The sequence below is a fragment of the Suncus etruscus genome, chromosome 1 (assembly GCF_024139225.1).
Source record: "Suncus etruscus isolate mSunEtr1 chromosome 1, mSunEtr1.pri.cur, whole genome shotgun sequence".
Lineage (NCBI taxonomy): Eukaryota > Metazoa > Chordata > Mammalia > Eulipotyphla > Soricidae > Suncus > Suncus etruscus.
In genome coordinates this window covers 43,157,696-43,178,205 of record NC_064848.1, presented here as the reverse complement: position 1 = coordinate 43,178,205, position 20,510 = coordinate 43,157,696, and the positions used below count along the sequence as shown (strand labels likewise).

The 20,510-nt window shown below is 37.5% G+C and overlaps 1 protein-coding gene across 1 annotated transcript in view; it reads left to right on the top strand.

Moving 5' to 3' along the window:
• Positions 1 to 20,259, top strand: part of BNC2 (basonuclin 2) — a 333,090-nt gene extending 312,831 nt beyond the window's left edge. Inside the window, 6 exon segments of the mRNA XM_049769330.1 lie at positions 370 to 724; positions 727 to 816; positions 819 to 1,180; positions 1,182 to 1,220; positions 1,222 to 2,339; positions 19,599 to 20,259. Of these exon segments, the coding sequence (XP_049625287.1) occupies positions 370 to 724; positions 727 to 816; positions 819 to 1,180; positions 1,182 to 1,220; positions 1,222 to 2,339; positions 19,599 to 20,259 (2,625 nt within the window).
• Positions 20,260 to 20,510: the final 251 nt, after the last annotated feature.

Genomic DNA, 20,510 nt, shown 5'->3' with positions numbered 1-20,510 from the left:
TGCACAGCAAGAGTTCACGTTTTATTCTAATATATGCTAAGTAGTTGCATAGCATATAGACCATTGTTGTTAAAATAGCAATAGCTGAGGCATTTTAGATCACAGAGCCCCAGTGGTCTATATTTTGTTTGCTTTGACATTACTAAACTCAATCTGTTTCTCTGTGACTCTAATTACTACATTTGCATGGCAGAAAAGTTTGCTTTGTGGGTTAGTTGACTTTTATTGACAGTGCTTGCATGTTGTTTTCTGAGCTCACTCTCTTGATATTTCATAAGCAGACAGAGCACCTTTGGTTGCATTGAATAATTATGCACAATCAATAAGTTCTTGTGTTTGTCTTTGTTGTTTCTTTGATGTGGCCTCTAGGATGCTGCGGGCAAGGTGTTGGACCGCTGGGCCATCATGTCTCGAGAAGAGGAAATCATCACCCTTCAGCAGTTTCTGCGGTTTGGAGAAACCAAATCCATCGTGGAGCTGATGGCAATTCAGGAGAAAGAAGGTCAGGCTGTAGCTGTACCATCTTCAAAGACAGACTCAGACATAAGGACTTTCATTGAGAGCAATAATCGCACCAGGAGTCCCAGCCTTCTTGCTCACCTAGAGAACAGCAACCCTTCCAGCATTCATCACTTCGAAAACATCCCAAACAGCCTGGCATTTCTGCTTCCATTCCAGTACATAAACCCTGTCTCAGCCCCACTGCTAGGATTGCCTCCCAATGGCTACTCTTAGAACAACCAGGACTGAGGCTGCGGGAACCCAGTCTTTCAACCCAGAATGAATATAATGAGAGCAGCGAATCTGAAGTATCTCCACACCTTATAAGAATGACCAGAACGCCAATAGAAATGCCCTAACTAGCATTACTAATGTGGAGCCCAAAACAGAGCCAGCCTGTGTGTCTCCCATTCAGAATTCTGCCCCAGTTAATGATCTCACCAAAATCGAACACCCAAAAAACTCTTTCCGGATTCACCGAATGAGAAGGATGGGATCGGCCTCTAGGAAAGGAAGAGTTTTCTGTAATGCATGTGGGAAAACATTCTATGACAAAGGTACTCTCAAAATCCATTATAATGCTGTTCACCTGAAGATAAAACATCGTTGCACCATCGAAGGTTGCAACATGGTCTTTAGCTCCCTCCGAAGCCGTAATCGTCACAGTGCAAATCCTAACACCTCGTACTTCACATGCTATGCTAAGGAATAACCGGGACAAAAGATTTAATTCGTGCCACATCAGGCGCTGCCACCCCAGTGATAGCAAGTACAAAATCAAATCTCACACTCACAAGCCCTGGCAGGCCCCCAATGGGTTTTACCACTCCTCCACTAGACCCTGTCTTACAGAATCCTCTCCCTAGTCAGCTGGTGTTTTCTGGGCTAAAGACTGTCCAACCAGTCCCTCCATTTTATAGAAGTTTACTCACTCCGGGGGAAATGGTGAGTCCTCCAACCTCTCTCCCAACCAGTCCAATCATTCCAAGTAGTGGTGCCATAGAGCAGCATCCCCCACCACCCTCTGAGCCAACAGCACCAGTTGTGATGATGGCTACTCATGAGCCCAGTGCCGATCTGGCACCCAAGAAGAAGCCCCGAAAGTCTAGCATGCCTGTGAAGATAGAAAAGGAAATTATTGACACTGCTGATGAATTTGATGATGAAGATGATGACCCCAATGATGGTGGAGCTGTGGTCAATGACATGAGCATGATAATCATTGTCATTTCCCAAGAGGAGATGAGTCCAGGCATGTCGGTGAAGGACTTTTCTAAGCATAGTAGGACACGGTGCATATCAAGGACTGAAATAAGAAGGGCTGATAGCATGACTTCTGAGGACCAGGAACCTGAGCGGGATTATGAGAATGAGTCTGAATCCTCAGAGCCCAAACTAGGAGAGGAGTCCATGGAAGGGGATGAGCACCTCCACAGTGAAGTGAGTGAGAAAATGCTGATGAGCAGTGAGAGGCCTGATGAGAACCATAGTGAGCCCTCTCATCAGGATGTCATCAAAGTCAAGGAAGAATTTACAGACCCAACCTACGACATGTTTTACATGAGCCAGTATGGACTCTACAATGGTGGGGGTGCCAGCATGGCAGCCCTTCATGAAAGTTTTGCCTCATCTCTGAATTATGGAAGCCCTCAAAAATTCTCCCCAGAAGGTGACCTATGTTCTAGCCCAGACCCCAAAATCTGTTACGTGTGCAAGAAGAGTTTCAAAAGTTCCTACAGCGTGAAGCTTCACTACAGAAATGTTCACTTAAAAGAGATGCATGTGTGCACAGTGGCTGGCTGCAATGCTGCCTTCCCCTCTCGTCGAAGCAGAGACAGGTCAGTAAATCTCCATTGGCTGCTCCTGCTGGGGGAAGAGGGTACCAGTTTCAGTCATGTTGGATTTAACATTAAAAATATAATGTAGATGTTTTGGGTGCATTCTAAAGATTTTTCTAAAGATACTGCACAGTGATCATATGGTAACCAAGCTGCCATATTGGTGAAGGATTGTTGCAGTTGGTGCTTGTTATGAGTAAGCATGCAGAATCATGCCATTGTACTCAGTAATGCACGCCATTTTTCTCTGTGCTCCATGTTTGTGTATAAGTGTCTGTATGTTTTCCATGCATCTAGGTGTGATTAAGTTAACTATGTACACAGTTCCCTGCTTTCCCATGAACCTTCACTTAGAAGCCGCAGCTTCTGTGATTTATATTTCTGCTTTGCCTTGTGGCTTTTAATTAAATCAATATATTATCTTCATACACACATATTTATCCAATATAGAAACAGAAATTTACGGATGGAAAGAACCATAGGTCCAGGACATCGAGACAGCCTGCATCTCCGTAGGTATAACCAGAAATGTTATCATTCTTACATGAATATTTAGAGTATCCTTAAATTCTTTAAAAGTCATGAAACTGTCAAAAGAAAATGGGAAAAGAGTAACTGTATATATGGGGAAATGATATGCTGGCATGGGTTCTTTATTTTAACTTCATGGTGTCTCTGAGCACATCTCTAAAATATAATCTATTGGGAATTTTGCAAATGGAATGACATGTATATAGGTTTAGTAACAGAATGTATCATGTCCAGTCTTTAGATTACATTATATCTTAGCTTTGTAGCTGCTGCTCTAAAACAATAGAACTTAAACAGGAGCAGCTGGGGTTGTTTTTATCCTAAAGTGTTTTTTTTATCCTAAAGAAAGTGCTATGTAAGCATATGTCAAAGTGGTCAGTGGTAGGGTAGCACAGTTATCCTACACCTGTGAAGATAGATTATTGTAAAACATTTTGCATAGCTCACCAGTCTTTCTAGCGTCATACTTCCTATTATTATATTGACTGGATTTTTGATTATACATTATTTTTTTAAAATATTGTTATTAGAGGAGTCAGGGATAAGGGTATGTGCTAGAGTGCCTGCCTTGTTCATGTGTGAAGCCCTGGATTCTATTCCCCAGCAATGAAAAAAATGTGTGCATGTATGAGAAAGTTTACTGTATATAAAAACTCAGTTTAGATAGAATAAGATATAAAGAGCTAAGAAATCTCCAAATATCACTAGACAAATTAAAGGGCTTAACAATCAAGTGGAAGCTGTTTGGAAGCTTTCTGGTTTATCTTGTTCTGGTGTTTACCATCAAAATATTGCTTTGACAAAGCCACATGCAATTAAAGGTCACATTATAAGAGTTTTGTCATGTCATGCTATAAAGAATGTATTAAAATAAAGATTATTCTCCCTTTAAACCAAGCATACAAGGACTCCATGAAAAGTAGAATTTCTGACAAATACAATTGTTTTATTTACCATTCAACATATACTTTGAGGAGAAATACAGCCTCTTAATGATTTCTTTTCTTTCATGTCTGTGAGCTCACTTCCATTTATTTAGTTCTACAAAAAATTTTTTAATTATAAAATTGTATTCAATTTTTAATTATTGTTGATGCCAGATTATGGAATATAACATAACTATACTTTGAATGATAAAATACTAGATTATACTCATCCTCTCCATGTTTCTAATATATATATACACACATTTTTTTTGGTTTTTGGGTCATACCCAGCAGTGCTCAGGGGTTATTCCTGGCTCTACACTCAGAAATCGCTCCTGGCAGGTTCAGGGGACCATATGGGGTACCGAGATTTGAACCACCATCCTTCTGTATGCAAGGCAAATGCCCTACCTCCATGCTATCTCTCCAGACCCTAATATTTATACTTTTATAATTAAAAAAGTGCACTTGTGATAATGAGGTTAATGCATTGATTTTTTTTTAACAAAAATAAAGGGCTCATGAAACTTGCATAAAATATTTATGGAAATGGAGTATTTGAAGATAAGCCAAAATTTAAACTTATTTGCATGAACTCAATACAGTTTTAGTTGCTTGGCTGAGAATATTGCAAGTTATAACACTGGAAAAATGGTTCAAAAAGCTCCAACATTCAAAAATTTTACTTTCATTTATGTTAGGTCACTAGGAAACACAAGAACTTGTGTTTTTATGTCCCAGTGCATAAGGAGTTACTGTTGAGAGGGTGGTTTATTTGATGAAAAACATGTATTGATAGCTGAAGAATATTTCAGTCTCCATTTTTATTCACAGGATTAGGAACTTGGCAGGTGACCAGACATATAGAAGTTTAGACCAGTGTCTAGGAAAAAGTAAGATATTCTATGTGGGGAAAATAGTACACATGTGTATTCATACTAATCAGAGATTGCAAACCTCAAGACAGGTGATACATTTCATTTGGATAAAATATCACATCACACCTAATCCTTTTAATTTGTTAATTTTGTAACATGTATTATGGAAAGTAAGTTGAATAGAATACTGTATAGAACAACATTTTGGATTCTTACTTAAAATCTCTGCTTTTCAAGAACATTCAAATCTGGAGCCAGAGCAATAGTGCAGTGGGTAGGGTGTTTTCGTGCATGTGGCTGACCACTGTTTGTTCCCTGTTGTCCCATATGGTCCCTTGAGCCTGCCAGGAGTAATTTCTGAGCATAATCAGGAGTAAGTAACCCCTGATAGTTGTCACCAGGTGTGCCTGCCCCTCCCCCCCCCAAAAAAACAAAGCAAACCAAAAATGAAGACTCAAATCTTTGATCACAGCTAAAAACTTAACAAAAATGCTGATATTTTAATTCTGACATTTTTCTGTGTTCTTGTTGAATCCATAGATTGAATTAATATATTATAAGGGTTTAGCTACCACCAAATAAACAGAATCATTAATTCATTGGGGGCACTGGCCTCTCCCTGTGACTCAGCAGAATGGTATTATTGCCATCCTGTTTTAGCCTTTCATTGTCATTTTATCAGCTAATGTTTTTCAGTAATTCAATCTTTTTATTCACATGTTGTTGATCTATCCTCAGACTTACCTTCTCTGGTCTCTTCACTTTCACTGTTTTAGTCACAAGAACCCAAATTTTTTTGTCTCTGATTTCCCCCCCTTAATTCACTATAAAGCAAACTAATTTTCTTACTTTTCTCTGACCAGTAGGCCTTCCCAAATAAAAAGCCTTCTTTGCCTTTAATCTGTTATCCTTAGAGCCATTTCTTTTCTCTCCGAAGTCTCAATTCATTCATCCTTGTCTCCATAATGTCTTGCTTGTACAAACAAAACATTAGGATTTTGAGTGGGGACTGAGGTGTACAAGGTTGCAGATATTCTAAAATGCCTGTAATAAAGCTAATATAATAACTCTCTTCTGTTTTCAAAAGTAGTCTTCTTTTCTTGGCTTAAAACATCACATAGAAATGACACATGAATCTTCCTGCTTTTAAGAGACTTGTACTAGGGAAAATTCTTTTGGCCCCTGACTTACTGCACTAGGGAAGAATTCTTTTGGTCCTGATAGTAAGTTGGAAAAAGATACTGTTTTTTTGTCTGGCAAATAGTAAATAGAGAGTTCTACTATTTTGGTCTTTACAAAAGAAGTCCACTTCTTTTGGGTGTTTTTTGTTTTTTTTTTTTGTCTTTTTTTTTTTTTTTTTGGTAGTTACAGATTTTATAAGATCAGGATGGAAACTTTTTAGAAAGCAAAAATGTTCTTTATCTAAAAAAGCACAGCAAGAGAGAAGTTAACACTGACACTTGACAAAGTTCACCCAAACTAACCACGATCTCAGAAGCATCCTTTTCTCTTTAGTTGAGAATGAGCATAAAAGGACTATTCCATAGTGATGACAAAGAACAAATTAAGATTATATAAAGTCCAAGTTATATGGCAAAGTGACTTTGAATTATTTTTGTTCTTAATTATAGAATTATAATTTTCTAAATAATCATGACACTATATGTGATTGCTAGGTATACAATACTGTAGTGTATCTATTGATAGTATTGTTTAATATAAACATTAAAATCTCTATATTTTTCCTTTTCATTTTATTTTTTTTGGGGGGGGGGTCACACCCAGCAGCGCTCAGAGGTTACTCCTGGCTCTATGCTCAGAAATCGCCCAGGCAGGCATGGGGTGAACCATATGGGATGCCGGGATTCGAATCAACCACCTTAGGTCCTGGATCGGCTGCTTGAAAGGCAAACGCCACTGTGCTATCTCTCCAGCCCCTCCTTTCCATTTTAGACCCTGATTTTTCTGTTACTATGGTACTGTTATGTTAGGGAACAGAAAATGATTCATAGTTTTGAAGGGTGCAATACATGAACCTTGGACATATTTCTAACATCATAAAGGAAAAAAATTTTGAAGGCAACATCAGAGTCAGTATTGGTTGTGTAATTTCTCATCTTATGTCTTGAATTGTAATCCCCAAGACTACTACATGACTGTGACCATCTGTGTGTAGGTAAAGGAAGCCTATTTGTAAACGATGTGGTTTAGTTTTTATTCAGAAAAAAATTCTCTCCAGGACTGGTGGGATTTCGCAATCGATAGGGTATTTGCCTTGCATGTGGCCAAGCCAACTTTGATTCTTGGCATCCCATACAGTTCCTCAAACCTACCAGGAGGGATTCCTGAGTGCAGAATGAGGAGTTGCCCCTATGCACAGCCAAGTATTGCCCAAAATCCAAAAAAAAAAAAAAAAAAAAGAAGAAAAGAAAAGGAAAAATTGTGTCCAATTGCCCCAAATTGAATATTATTTGCTATTTGTTAAGATGTATATATGGTTGACTGTTTTTAAATTCTCTTGACTAACAGGAAGTAGTATCTACAGAGATACTAGATGGTCCATACAAAAAGAAATATCAGGTGCTGTTGGATTTTGTGGAGGGTGGATTTTTGAACCACACAGATAGTGCTCAGAGACTACTCCTGACTCACTGCTCAAGAGACCAGGTGGGGCCAGAGAGATAGCATGGAGGTAAGGCGTTTGCCTTTCATGCAGGAGGTCATCGGTCAGAATCCCGGCATCCCATATGGTTCCCTGTGCCTGCCAGGAGCAATTTCTGAGCCTGGAGCTAGGAATAACCCCTGAGCACTGCCGGGTGTGAGCCTGGAGCCAGGAATAACCCCTGAGCACTGCCGGGTGTGACCCAAAAACCACACACACACACACACACACACACACACACACACACACACACACACACACACACACACACACACACAAAGAGACCAGGTGATGTGGGGCCGGGTGTGACCCAAAAACCACACACACACACACACACACACACACACACACACACACAAAGAGACCAGGTGATGTGGGGCCGGGTGTGACCCAAACCCCCCCCCCCCCACACACACACACAAAAGAGACCAGGTGATGTGGGGATCTGGAACTCCTGTATGCAAGGCATAAACTCCATCCATTTGAACTATGCCCCTGGTCCCATATTTCTATCTTTTTTAATCTTCTATGAATTACATACTCTTTCTTCACTTAAGAACTCTGACCACTCACTGCTAACATTTGTCTTAAATTTTATCAGAAGGTAAGAATATATGTCTACTTCAGATATAGGAAAGATCATTCAAGCCGATGAATGAATTTTAAAACAGAATATTTGTTTAGGATGATTTTTAAATTTATAGGGGCAACCATTGATGGCAAGTGTTAGCCTTCTCTTTGATTGCTAGTTAAATCCTATTTAAGCATTTAAACTTCTCGATTTGTATGGCGCAAGACATCTGTATTTGGATTATTAAAACATGCTGATGTCTCCAAAACTAAATTTGTTCCTATATAGGCCTCTGGGTAGCTGCAGCTAAAAAGCAGAACTATATGGTTTTTTGCTTATCTGATTACCTGACTTCCAGCCCTGTACAGGTGTGCAGGAATAAATTAACATGAACTACCTCTGATGAGCCACTGCATACATTAACAACAGAGGTGAAGATGTGAAAACATGCTACCTGCCTCCTGTTATCACCTCAGCATAGCAACATCCATTTTTTTCCATTATTCTCCATGTTTGGAAACTTAGAGAACTTTTCAAAAGAGAAATTTTCAATAAATATACATAATTTCTCGAAGCTATGCCACCAGGAAATGAGCCACTTAGCACCAATTCAAGATAACTATTAGTGGGTTTGCCCCCGGTATAATTAGCTGTCAAGTACATTGTGTTAAGAATCTCTGGGTGTATTGAAAAAAAAAAAGGCATTTCATTTCTTGTATATTTTACAGTTGAACTGCAACTTCCCTTGTCCAAAATTCTTTAATAAAATGCAGGTTCTCTGACTTTTAAACACTTAGGACAGAAATTTTTCCCCCCTTTACTCTGGTTTCACAATGGAGCAGCAGATCAATAGGTCTTTTGTACTTATCTCCATTACTTTCCATCAAAGGCAAACAAACAAAATAAATCCTCCCTCTGAGTAATTGCTAGTTGTGCCCTCCTCAGGCAAAACTTTGGTAGTAAGATAAACTTCGGTGTCATTCCTGTCTCTGGGGTTCTTTTTATGTACTGGGAGAAGAGCAATGAGCAAAGCGGTCTCCTTGTATCACAGGGAGAGACTCTGTCAAGCCTAAAGTGTGCCTTGGATCTTCCTAATGACCTCCTGCTGGCCCAGCTGGATGTAAGACAAGCTCATTTAAGCCTCTGCTGACCTTTCACTCTTTAACTACAAACTTCCATCCTCTTCCAAACTGCTTACCAAATCTCAGCAACGAGTCACTCACAGTGGACAAGTGATTTCCTTTTCGCAATGCAAAAGATTTTTACAAATTTCTGTTGGTGAGAATTTTGTATTGATTATTTGGCTTATATATAGTGTGTACTGTGTAAACAATGCTTATGGTTCCTTCACTCTTAACATTTTCTTAAAAGGAACAAGTTACTACACTACTCTTGCAGGAGCATCTTGAAAATTCTAGTGAAAATAACTCATAGAATAGCATGTATACACTGTGAACACAGGCAGTACTTCCTTTTTTTTTCTCTCTCTCTTTTTGGCCACATCCAGTGACGCTCAGGGGTTACTCCTGGCAATATGCTCAGAAATCACTCCTGGCTTGGGGAACTGTATGAGATGCCAGGAGTTCGAGTCGCGGTTCGTCCTAGGCTAGCACATGCAAGGCAGATGCCCTACTGCTTGGTGCCACTGCTTTGGCCCTACAGGCAGTAAGTACGTTCATTTAATAGCATCACTGTGAAAGGGGCATCTTTCTAATACCCACTTCTCTCTGGTTTACCACCATCTATCTGACACTTTATTATCGGTGTGAACCTTTCTAACATACAATTATTTAAAATATTCATTTTTGTAAACAGCTTTTTATTTTTAAAACTAGCCTAAGACTCCCACCAAGAAATTGGCTGTAAGCATGTACACTATATTAACATGTATCAGTCCTGACAAAATTGGTTTTCTTTTAGGTGAAAGGCTTCTGCCAGCTTCTCAACATAGGTAATCATTCATTGTTATTCTAAGAGGAGGAGAGACTTTTTATTCTCATAGGAAAATGTCAGAATGAGGATTGGACTAAGGCATATTTTTAAACAGTAATAATTTACTATTTTTGCCCTTAAGACTCTTACAAATTTCAAATAAATGCATGTAGCAGAATATGAAAGGAGTTTGCACTTGCCAAAAAAATTTACAATATTATTAAAAATGAATTTAGTAACTTTAAGTCTTGAATGCACTATTGTGTATCTACTTATAGCAGAGAGAGAGAGAGGCAGGCAGAGAAGAATACTTTTTAGGAAAGAGGGGCCAGAAAGATAGTATGGAAGTAAGGCGTATGCCTTGCATGCACATGCAGGACTGTGGTTCGAATCCCAGCATTTCATATGGTCTCCCGAACCTTCCAGGAGCAATTTCTGAGCATAGAGCCAGGAGTAATGCCTGAGCGCTGCCAGGTGTGACCCAAAACAAAAAAAACAAAAAAGAAGAAAGAAAGAAAGAAAGAAAGAAAGAAATATGTTTTAGGAAAGAACAATTTTTCCTCAGTTTAAAACAGAAAACTGCAGAAAGCTGTACTTTTAGAATACCTAGATTTTGTTTTAATAAAAACTGCTTGAATTAAAATAGGAGTTGTAAATTCTTAGTGAAAAGCCTGTTATGCCTGAAGTGTTAGTGATCTTAATTATAGTACTTTATAGAGTTTATTACTTCTTTTATTAACTAATGGGGGAAATGTTACCCACTTCTAGTTTAATTTTTGTCTTGCTTGCTCTGATTATTTTTACCTTCAAGGGGGGAGAAGTGTACTAAACCATATGTAAGCTGCCTCAATTTTGTTATGGCAAATATCAATCTGATACGAGTGGCTGTCAGTGCATCTCAGTGCATCACAATATATATGTGTGTTTATAAATAAACACATAAATAAGACTATCAAAGACGGATCTTTTTAATTTCAGAATAGACATCTTCATCTTGTAAAATGATGTATGAAGTTACTTTAACACATTGGTGAGAAATTACTTGATTTTGTAAGTAAAAAGAAAATGGTTTGAGCAATGAGAAAAACAGCCCTTCAGAAGGAAGCCTCTTGGGTCTGATGGCCAGCTGAGAGAAGCTCCGCAGACTCTGATGCCTTTTTAGTCTGCTCTGTCACTGAGGGGGCACTGATGGGTCAGTGCGCTCACTAGTAATTGTGTTTTACAGACTTCTAAAGCAATTGGCTCAGTCAGTCCCAATTCAATAAAAGTGGAGAGCAAGAGAGAGAGCACTTTTGTTCTATTTTTTACTTGAAATTATTTCATTCAGCAGTCTATCTTTTTTATTACCAGGACTTGACATTAGCACTCCAAGCTATATTAGCATCCATTTCAGCAGTTCAGTAATGGTATTAAAAAAACACTTAACTTCAACGGTGAATGGTTGTATGACAGTACCATAAAAAATCCACATTAAAAAAAGTATGTATTTGTTCCAGCAAATTATTTTTCACTTGTTTAACCACTTCAAAACTATGTTCTTGTGAGGGGTATTCATGAGGTCCTTTTTGTTCTCAAAATCAGTCAGTTTCCAACAATGGGCCTCTGTGGATGAGGGAATAGGGGAAAGAAGAAACTCAGGGAAGAGAGGGTAGGTAAAGATGCTATTTACCCTGTAGTTAGATTACCCTCCATTCATCAGCAGAGATAGAATTGGCAACCTCAGAGCACCGAAGGTGAAATTCTTGGATTCTCATACAAGACTGGGATTTGATTTTGAACCCAACACTCTCCAAACTTGGGAGCAAAGCCTAACTACTTTGGCACTGCGGTGTGCTCATAAATGACTACATTAGGTTCTAAATTTTGATTAAACATTCAGTAATTAATCAATGGTAGACATGAAACAGTTGGCAAGGTCCAGAGCTGCAAAATGTTTAAGACATAAAACATTACGAAGTAATTAGAATATGCTCCTTCAAGAGAAGGATTGCCTTCAATAAAGAGGTAAATGATAGCATCCTGTTTATTGTAGACGTAGGCAGCCAGAGCAATATGATAAACTGCTGGAGATACACATATCAGTAATCATCCACATTATTAGTGCCATTAATCATAATTCCAAAAATATGACAGCAGCAGCCAACTTTTTGACCAATTTTGCTTCTGCCTGTTGGCCATTATAACTTCACTAATAGACTGCAGAGCTCCTGTGTGTGGCAGTTTGCATTGAGAATGGAAGGTTAATTATATTTGAGCTGCTGATTTCTTCTCTCCTTGGAAAAGGCTTAGCACTTTGACAATCCCAGGAGCTCAGTGTTGTTAAACCAGTAAAAGTACTTTATTGAAATTTTCTTTGTTGGTCAGAAATGAGGAGATACTGCAAATGAGATATAAGCGCCAAGCTGGGATAGTTGCTAATGTTTCTTACTCCAAAGTATCCTTGAGCAGCAAGATGAACTTAGTGGTTTCTTTAGATCACTTTGCTCTCTCTTTTCTCTGCTGCATATGGGTAAAAATGTCAGTACTTTGTGATGATAACCAGCAAACTCCACAAAATTAGTAGTAGTCTCAATATATAGATGCAGGACTAAGAAGTTGGAGGTACTGGTTAATAAATTTAGGAAAATAAAAATGTATGCTTTATCTATGATTGTATGAGTAAAAAGAATTTTACCAAAATAATTGGAACTTTTTAAACTTAATATTTAATGTATTTATATTGTTATTTGGGTATTTGATTTTTTTATATTTGTGTTTATAGTTTGGATTAACAGGCACAAATTACTGTACTTTTTTGTTCATATGTTTTAAATAGTTTTTCAACATAAATGTAATTCTAGATGGAACCATCACTAAGTAATACTATGTGCAGAATTCTTTCTCCTCCCTTGTGGAACTTATAGAAACCTAGTTTTAATAGGGTTAAAGAACATTACTGTGTTTATATGTAAAACACTTAAATATTTAGTTTGACAATATTTTTTCTAAAGATCTTACAAAGTAACTGATGCTTTAACTTTATTGATTAGAAAATTTTAAAATAGCAAAAAAAAAATAATCCCAAGAAAAAAATGCATACCTAATTACTCTGGAAATATGTCTTCTGAACTCTCCATAAAGTAGGACTGAAACAAGGATTGGAAAACTTGATTGTTAGTTCATCCAGGTGAAATCCAAAACTCATAATTAGTTGCTTGGCCTTATTTAAATCTCAAAAGATGCCAGAGATCATACTTTTGCTTTTGCTTTCCCAACAAAAGTACTAACAAAACACCAGCTGAGCTGCCTGACAAAGAAAAAGTTTAAATGCTGTGAAAACATAATCCTATTCACAGTGTAACAGTCATCTCACATTACAGTGCAACAGGTTCATATTGAATAATCAGCACTCTCAAGAAACCTTGATGTGTCAGATACAACTCAGAAGTAAAATGATTGTTTAGGGTAGGGGGCTGTTGAATAGCAATTCTACACTTTAACCTGAGCACCCAGTGTACACATTTCCATTTACCAATCTGCTTTCCCACATGCCATCACGACATTAACATTTTTTATGCATTCCATAGCAATGACAAATTGTTTTCTAACTGGAGTGCCAGATTTAGTATGCAAAAGACACATTTGCCTCTGCCAACAAACCAATAACTCTCACTAACATCTTCAGAGTTACAACATTTATAAAGTTGCAAAGTGGAGTAAACAAACCATCTGTTTAGCTTTTCCATATATGTCATGCTTTCTTATTAGCATATTACGATTCATTTAGTAAACAAATTTGGTGATTTCGTTCACGTCAAAGTTAGGTCGGAAGCTTGAAGATGATTAACATTCCTGGGACAGGCACATTAATACATTGCTTCCTCGGCAAAGTTAAATGGCTTCTCAGGAGAATCGCCCCTTGTTGACAGGATGAGACTGTCAATTTTGTTTGCCTGCCACATTAGGGGCCATAAGGGGATGGCAGACTCTGAGAGAAGGGAGTCATGTAGGCAGCATAATTCACTGTGAATTGAGAAAAGAAGTCTAATTCTGATAAATAGTCGACCCCAATACATCCTACCTGTTATTACAACAGACATGCCATATCTATGCAGTAAATTAGCTAAACCCCTAAAGAATTTAGTGGGCGCTTATCTTCAAGTGAATAATTTGAATGTAGAGGGAACTGTCTGCGTGACCTGTATGGATGATTTGTTTTATATTGAATGGAATTGAAATGATTGCATTTTATAGTTTTAAGAATTTCTTAGTTTTTTATTTTGCTTTCATTTATATGTATTTGCTTAGTGGTTTTGTTGTTATTGTTTGTGTTGTGCATTGGTCACTGGAATTTTACATTGAATGTGTTTTCTTGAACTAAGGGCAGTTTTCATAACTTTTGGAGAGTATCTTAAAATAAGAGCTCATTAAACAGCTAGTGCTGAAGAAATCTATACCATAAAAATGTTAGTCAATTCACAGACTTATGAGCATCCTGACATTAATAAATGGCAATAAAAATGTTGAAGAATAAGTATAACAAATAATTCATAGAAATTCAGATTAGTAGATGGTGATGATTTTATTTTTGTGTGTATGTGGCTTTAGGTAGCCTAATCATGCCTGTTGAGTATTGTGACAGTATATACTCAATATTCTGCATTTTAACAGATAAATATAGGTATTCCATCATACATGCAGATATGCATGAACTACATATATATATACATATATACAGTAGTTTATGCTGTGTGAAAGTCACTGATCATTCTAGATAGTTTATGTTGAAGTAATGATATGTGTGTCAGGTACATGTGTGAGTTTGTGTGTGTTGGTGACAGAGATGGACAGCAAAATAATGAGAGCCTCAATTTCATTTCACTGGAGGCACTGTAATTTATTACTTGGTATTTTGTTTCAATTCACTAAGTTTAGAATGGCTCAGAGCTGATTAAGAACGAGGTGTTTTTTATTGTATTGCTTTTAAAACATATAGCTTGATTCACCAAGTTCAGTGTGCTGCAGCATTCTGATTTTTCTATGTGGCTATGAGACTTTTTCTTTAATAAAAAAAGAAAAGGTTTTTCTTGCCTTTATTTCAAAGCCAGTATCAAAGTCTCAAAACATTTTTATAAACGGTTTTGATTTTTATTTTGAAGTTGTGTTGTTGTTTTTTTTTTGTTTTGTTTTTTTTGTTTTGTTTTGTTTTGTAGTGCTAGGAATCAGACCCAAAGTGTCACACTAGCAAAGCTAATGTTCTTCTGCTGAAATGCATCCTAAGGCTCATTTTGTTTTATGGGTTAAATGTTAGATTAAATAGAAATTTGTATTTAAAGAAGTAAGAAAGACACCAGAAAAGAAAAGCTTGGTTTCTCTATCATGGGAGCACTTAAATTTTTTTTTTAACATTGATGAATTTGGTGTCTTCCTTGGTAAAGCTACATGATGTTTTTTCTCTTTTTATTAATAATGTAATTAACATAGTGAGATTCTCATCAAATCAGAAAAACAGATAGCCCACTTTTATAATGTTAGAGTGCTTGTACTCGATACTCACTCAGACTGTTTAGTTTTATGATTTTTCTCTCTCCAAGGCTTGACAATTTTTTGCTTTGATCAGTGACCTTAGTTTCTAAAAGCTTTTGGCTTTTGATAAACTCAACAGTGAAAGAAGTGAGAAGATACAGAGGCTCTGGGGCCGGAGTGATAGCACAGCAATAGGGCATTTTCCTTGCACGTGGCTGACCCAGGACAGACCTGAATTCGATCCCTGGCATCCCATATGGTCCTCCAAGCCAAGAGCAATTTCTGAGCACATTGCCAGGAAGTAATCCCTGAACGTCACTGGATATGGCCCCCCCAAAGAGAGAGAGAGAGAAAGAGAGAGAGAGAGAGAGAGAGAGAGAGAGAGAGAGAGAGAGAGAGAGAGAAAGGATACAGGTACTCAAAGTAAACATTTGTCTCTTTAAGTCCAATCAAGTTATATAATCTTCATGTTCTAAATATAAAGCATTTTCTTATAGCACACTAGAGGGTTAAAGTATTCTTTGTTTTGTTGTATTATCATTTTTCTCAAATATTTCCTTTCATTCATGCTTCCAATCTTGAGATAATTGGGGAAAGTTCTAAGACTCAAGCGTAAATGTGATTTTGTTGTGGTTTTTCTTTTTGAAAGTGATTGTCTTAAAACTAAATTTTGTTTGGTTATCAGACTTAGTACGACCAGCTCCTTGACACTTCAGCTTAAGAACGCAATATCTCTCCTGCTCATTTTTCTTTTAATTTTTTTTACCATAAAAGGAGTTTGCCACCAATTATCAATGTTACCTTCCAATTGAAGCATATAGAAATAGCTTTCTAATATAGTCTACATTTTTGTTAAAGATTATTTTCCCCTCATTTATGGAAACTAAATAGACACTACTTTGGGGCCTCATCTCTGGAGAACTCAACACTGATGATGGACATTTTCTACTTAATAGGGACAAGTCCATATTGCATCCTCTTTAAGCGACTTTACAGTATACACTCTGGTCTTCCACATTAGGATTCTCTTTTCTGTACATTGTCAGTGGTGTGAGTTCTCTTTGTTCTCTTCACTCTTTCTATTTTTCTCTTTAATTTTACTGATCCAAATATAGTTGTAAATTGCTCTTAGTCCTAGCTTCTATGTCACCTCATACGTGACTATTTTGTGACAGTGAATAGTTTGGATTGACTGATTCTAAAACCCAACAATAGGTCTTTTGTTAAAATCAAGAGTTGCCTTTTGTTCATTTTGATAGTCGCCTTAGAGGAATTTAGTCTGTTGTTGTTGTTGTTGTTGTTATTGTTATTATTGTTGTTCTCTCTCTTTTACAGTTCTCACTAATTTTGCTTGAATTTTTTTAGAAAATCTTCAAACCTACTACTTTGGGTGAACCAGTAGACTCTCACAGCCTGTTCTTCTTGTCCCCACTTGAAGTGTTTTGCATATGGCATTTAGAAGGAATATTAAACAAAAATGAAATAGATTAAGAAGTGAACATAAAATAATCAATTCTCTTGAACTGTGGTTGCATAATGGAAATTGACTACTATGAATGAACCTGTGTACTGAAGTTATGAACAGCAGTGTTAATGCACTTCCATGAGTTCATCTTTATTATTGCATTACACCTGAATCAATTGATAAAGTAGCTTTTTTTTTAGTGAGGGATAGCACTTAATTGAATAAAAGTCAATGTAATTATATTAGCAGAGGCCAACAGTACTGCTGACAGCAGAAAAGGGACACAGTTGAACAGAGTGCCAGAGCTAGTCTCCACATTTCTGCACATCATTTGGTTGACAGATATTGAGGGCTGGTACATCATCTAATTAGATTACAGATTTCTATTGCTCTAAGTGAGAAATGAAGAGAAACATCTCTTCCTGGTAACATATCGGTGGAGATGTGTAATTTCACAAGTCATTTTAGGAAAGATGTGTCCATCTGGGTGATCATTGTGTCCTTTTGTCGATGTTAATTTATTCTTCCTTATTCAGTGACTTGATGTGACTCCTCTGTGTCTAACTGCTGTTTTCTCGGCAGTGAATCTAGGAAGTGGTAACTGCAGATGTGTGAGAAGCAACACAGAGTTCTAGATCACAGTCATCACAAAATGTGTGCTTGTGAAATTAAGAAAAGAGGGAGGGTGTTAAAAATAATAAACGGTAGGATTTTGTGAGCTGTTTATGGTTGGCAGATTGTTTTATCAATAGAATCATGGTACATAGTGTAATTCTTTCCACATTCTTGTAATAGCTCTGGTGGTGTCATACCCACATGTCAGAGTTTAAAAAAAAAAACTTTACAGTAGGCTTTTACTGCACTTTGCTTAACAACCTGCACTTTGAATCATCTGCCATCTGACACCAAAGAGACTGGGAGACCCTGTGTCAGAGAAAGGACCATGGGGACAACTTTTGTTTACCAACCAATATTCACACACTGCATGCATCTGTGTAGAACTCATTCATGGAGAATGATAATACTGTGCATTTGGTTTAACTTGATTTATGATTTTGGGATTATGCAGCTGATCTGAAAATCAAGACAGTTTATTGAATGATCGCTTATGACAGAAAATGATTTTGTGATCAGAACATTTGTAATCCCTATTTTATTGTTTAAGTTTAAAAAAAAACAAATCTAGAATGTGAATTTGTTTTCTCTCTCTCTTTCTCTCTTTTTCTCTCTCTGTCTCTTATTCTTGCTTTCTTTTGTGATCGATTTAGCAAAAGATTAGAAAGCTGATCTTATTATCACAAGGTAAGCTCAGCCTTCCTAAGTGCAGTGTGGAGAGGGTTGCTGCCCCTCTGCCCCCTGAAACCCAGAGTGCTATATATTGTCTTGTGCAGAAAGGTGGGGAATGCTTTCCCACCTTTCTTGTCTCTGAGGCACATACCTCTCAACCATCTCTAGGAAATACTAGCTGCACTGTCACTAAATAGAGTGGCACATTTTCATACTTTTCAATGATCTAAAATAAGGTGCTCTGTTGAGCTTTATACTGGCCATTCTAGGTCATTTCTATCATCACAATGACTGCTCCATGGATGGTGAAGCTTCCACCATTATTGAGAAGCTTATATATATTATATATGATATGAATTAGTTAAGGGTAGTCCTCAATTTTAGATACTTGCCAAACATGAATCTTCGCAGGTGGAGAGAGGTATATGCCCAAGGACACTTTAAAAATGGGGATGTAAATAAAAAAGCAATATTTTTAGGTAGATAATAAAATATTAGGCTTTGTAAATCATGCCATCCCTGTGGATGGAGTGGGACAAATCCTGTTATTTTTTACACAAGCAAAACACTCATTGAATAGAAAAATGTTTTGCTTGTCTATGAAATATGGATTTTAGTTGTTAAAATATAGAAATCCAGGGACTGTATGTTATTATTGTGCTTGATTTTTTTTTTGTACTTGTTGTGTGTGGTGGAGGGGGGTGGGGAATGCTGTTAGTTGTCCTTTGGGGTTTTATTCTGTTGCTCAGTGTGGTGATTGGATATTTTTTTAACTTTCGTTCGAAAGAATTTAAACTTGAATTTGATTTATTTTATGAATTTCCAACTCTAAAGTGCAACAACTTCTGAAAATAAATGTATTTTGTTATTTGGCTTACCTAAAATCTTAAAACATTCTGAGAAAGCAGATTAAAAGATAATTTATAACTATATTTCAAATTGCTGAACTATCAATAAATTTTTCTTACCTAAAGTTTAGGAAATGAGGAAGATTCAATTATTTAAGTTAAAGCTAAATCACCTGTATTTTTTGTTTATAAACTATGTTTTTATAGCTAAAATGTTTACTTTAGATAATAAAGATTTTTAGTGTTTAGTCTTTTAAATAAATTTAAATAAGTTTGACTATGGAGGTAGTTTTCATGGTATATTTTCTAAAATCTCTGCTGAGATTCACTGCAGCTGATGCTGTGCATGATCAAAACAGAACAGTCATTGAGGAAAAATATTCATGGTTTTGCTTTCATCTTACTATTGAAGAATTTTACCCAGAAAAGAAAAGATAAATGAAAAGCCCCCTTAATATAATTCCCTTCCACTATTTGTTCCCCAATCCTGAGGATGTAGGAAAACATTTGTTTTTACAATGATATAATTAGCAATGAATGTACTTATTTGATGATGCCTGATAAAAACCGAATCAATTTTAAAATGCTCTCTTTTTTTCTCACCCTTCCCCACTCCCTGTACACCTCACACCCCCCTCCCCCTTGTTTTCCTAGACACAGTGCCAACATAAATCTGCATCGTAAACTGTTGACCAAAGAACTCGATGACATGGGCCTGGACTCTGCGCAGTCCTCCCTGAGCAAGGACCTCCGGGATGAATTTTTGATGAAGATCTATGGTGCCCAGCACCCCTTGGGGCTCGATGTCAGGGAAGACGCTTCCTCTCCCGCAGGAACTGAAGACTCCCACCTGAATGGGTATGGGAGAGGCATGGCAGAGGACTACATGGTCCTTGACCTGAGCACCACCTCCAGCCTCCAGTCCAGCAGCAGTATCCATTCCTCCAGAGAATCCGATGCTGGGAGTGACGAGGGGATTCTTCTTGATGACATTGACGGTGCGAGTGATAGCGGGGAGTCGGCACACAAGGCCGAGGCCCCTGCCCTCCCAGGCAGCCTAGGGGCTGAAGTTTCAGGATCTCTGATATTCAACAGCTTGTCCGGGAGCAATGGTGGGATCATGTGCAACATTTGCCACAAAATGTACAGCAACAAGGGGACCTTGCGAGTGCATTACAAAACAGTGCATTTGCGGGAAATGCACAAGTGCAAAGTCCCCGGTTGTAATATGATGTTCTCTTCTGTGCGAAGCCGGAATCGGCACAGTCAGAACCCTAATCTCCACAAAAACATTCCCTTCACTTCAGTAGATTAGTCTCAGAATGGACACTACAGATGCCAGCTCTCACCAGATGGCCTACATATTTGAACTGCCATAGTCAGTGTGTGTTTGTGTACTTGAGTATGTGTGTGTGTTTTGCGTGTGTGTATACACATGTATGCCTCTGTCTGCATCTGTATACACATACATATTTCCTTTAGATAAAAAAAGATAAAACTAGGTGCTTTTGATTTTTATTTCTAGTTTCGGGGAAGGGGCGGGATCTTTAATTTGGGGGTGAAAAC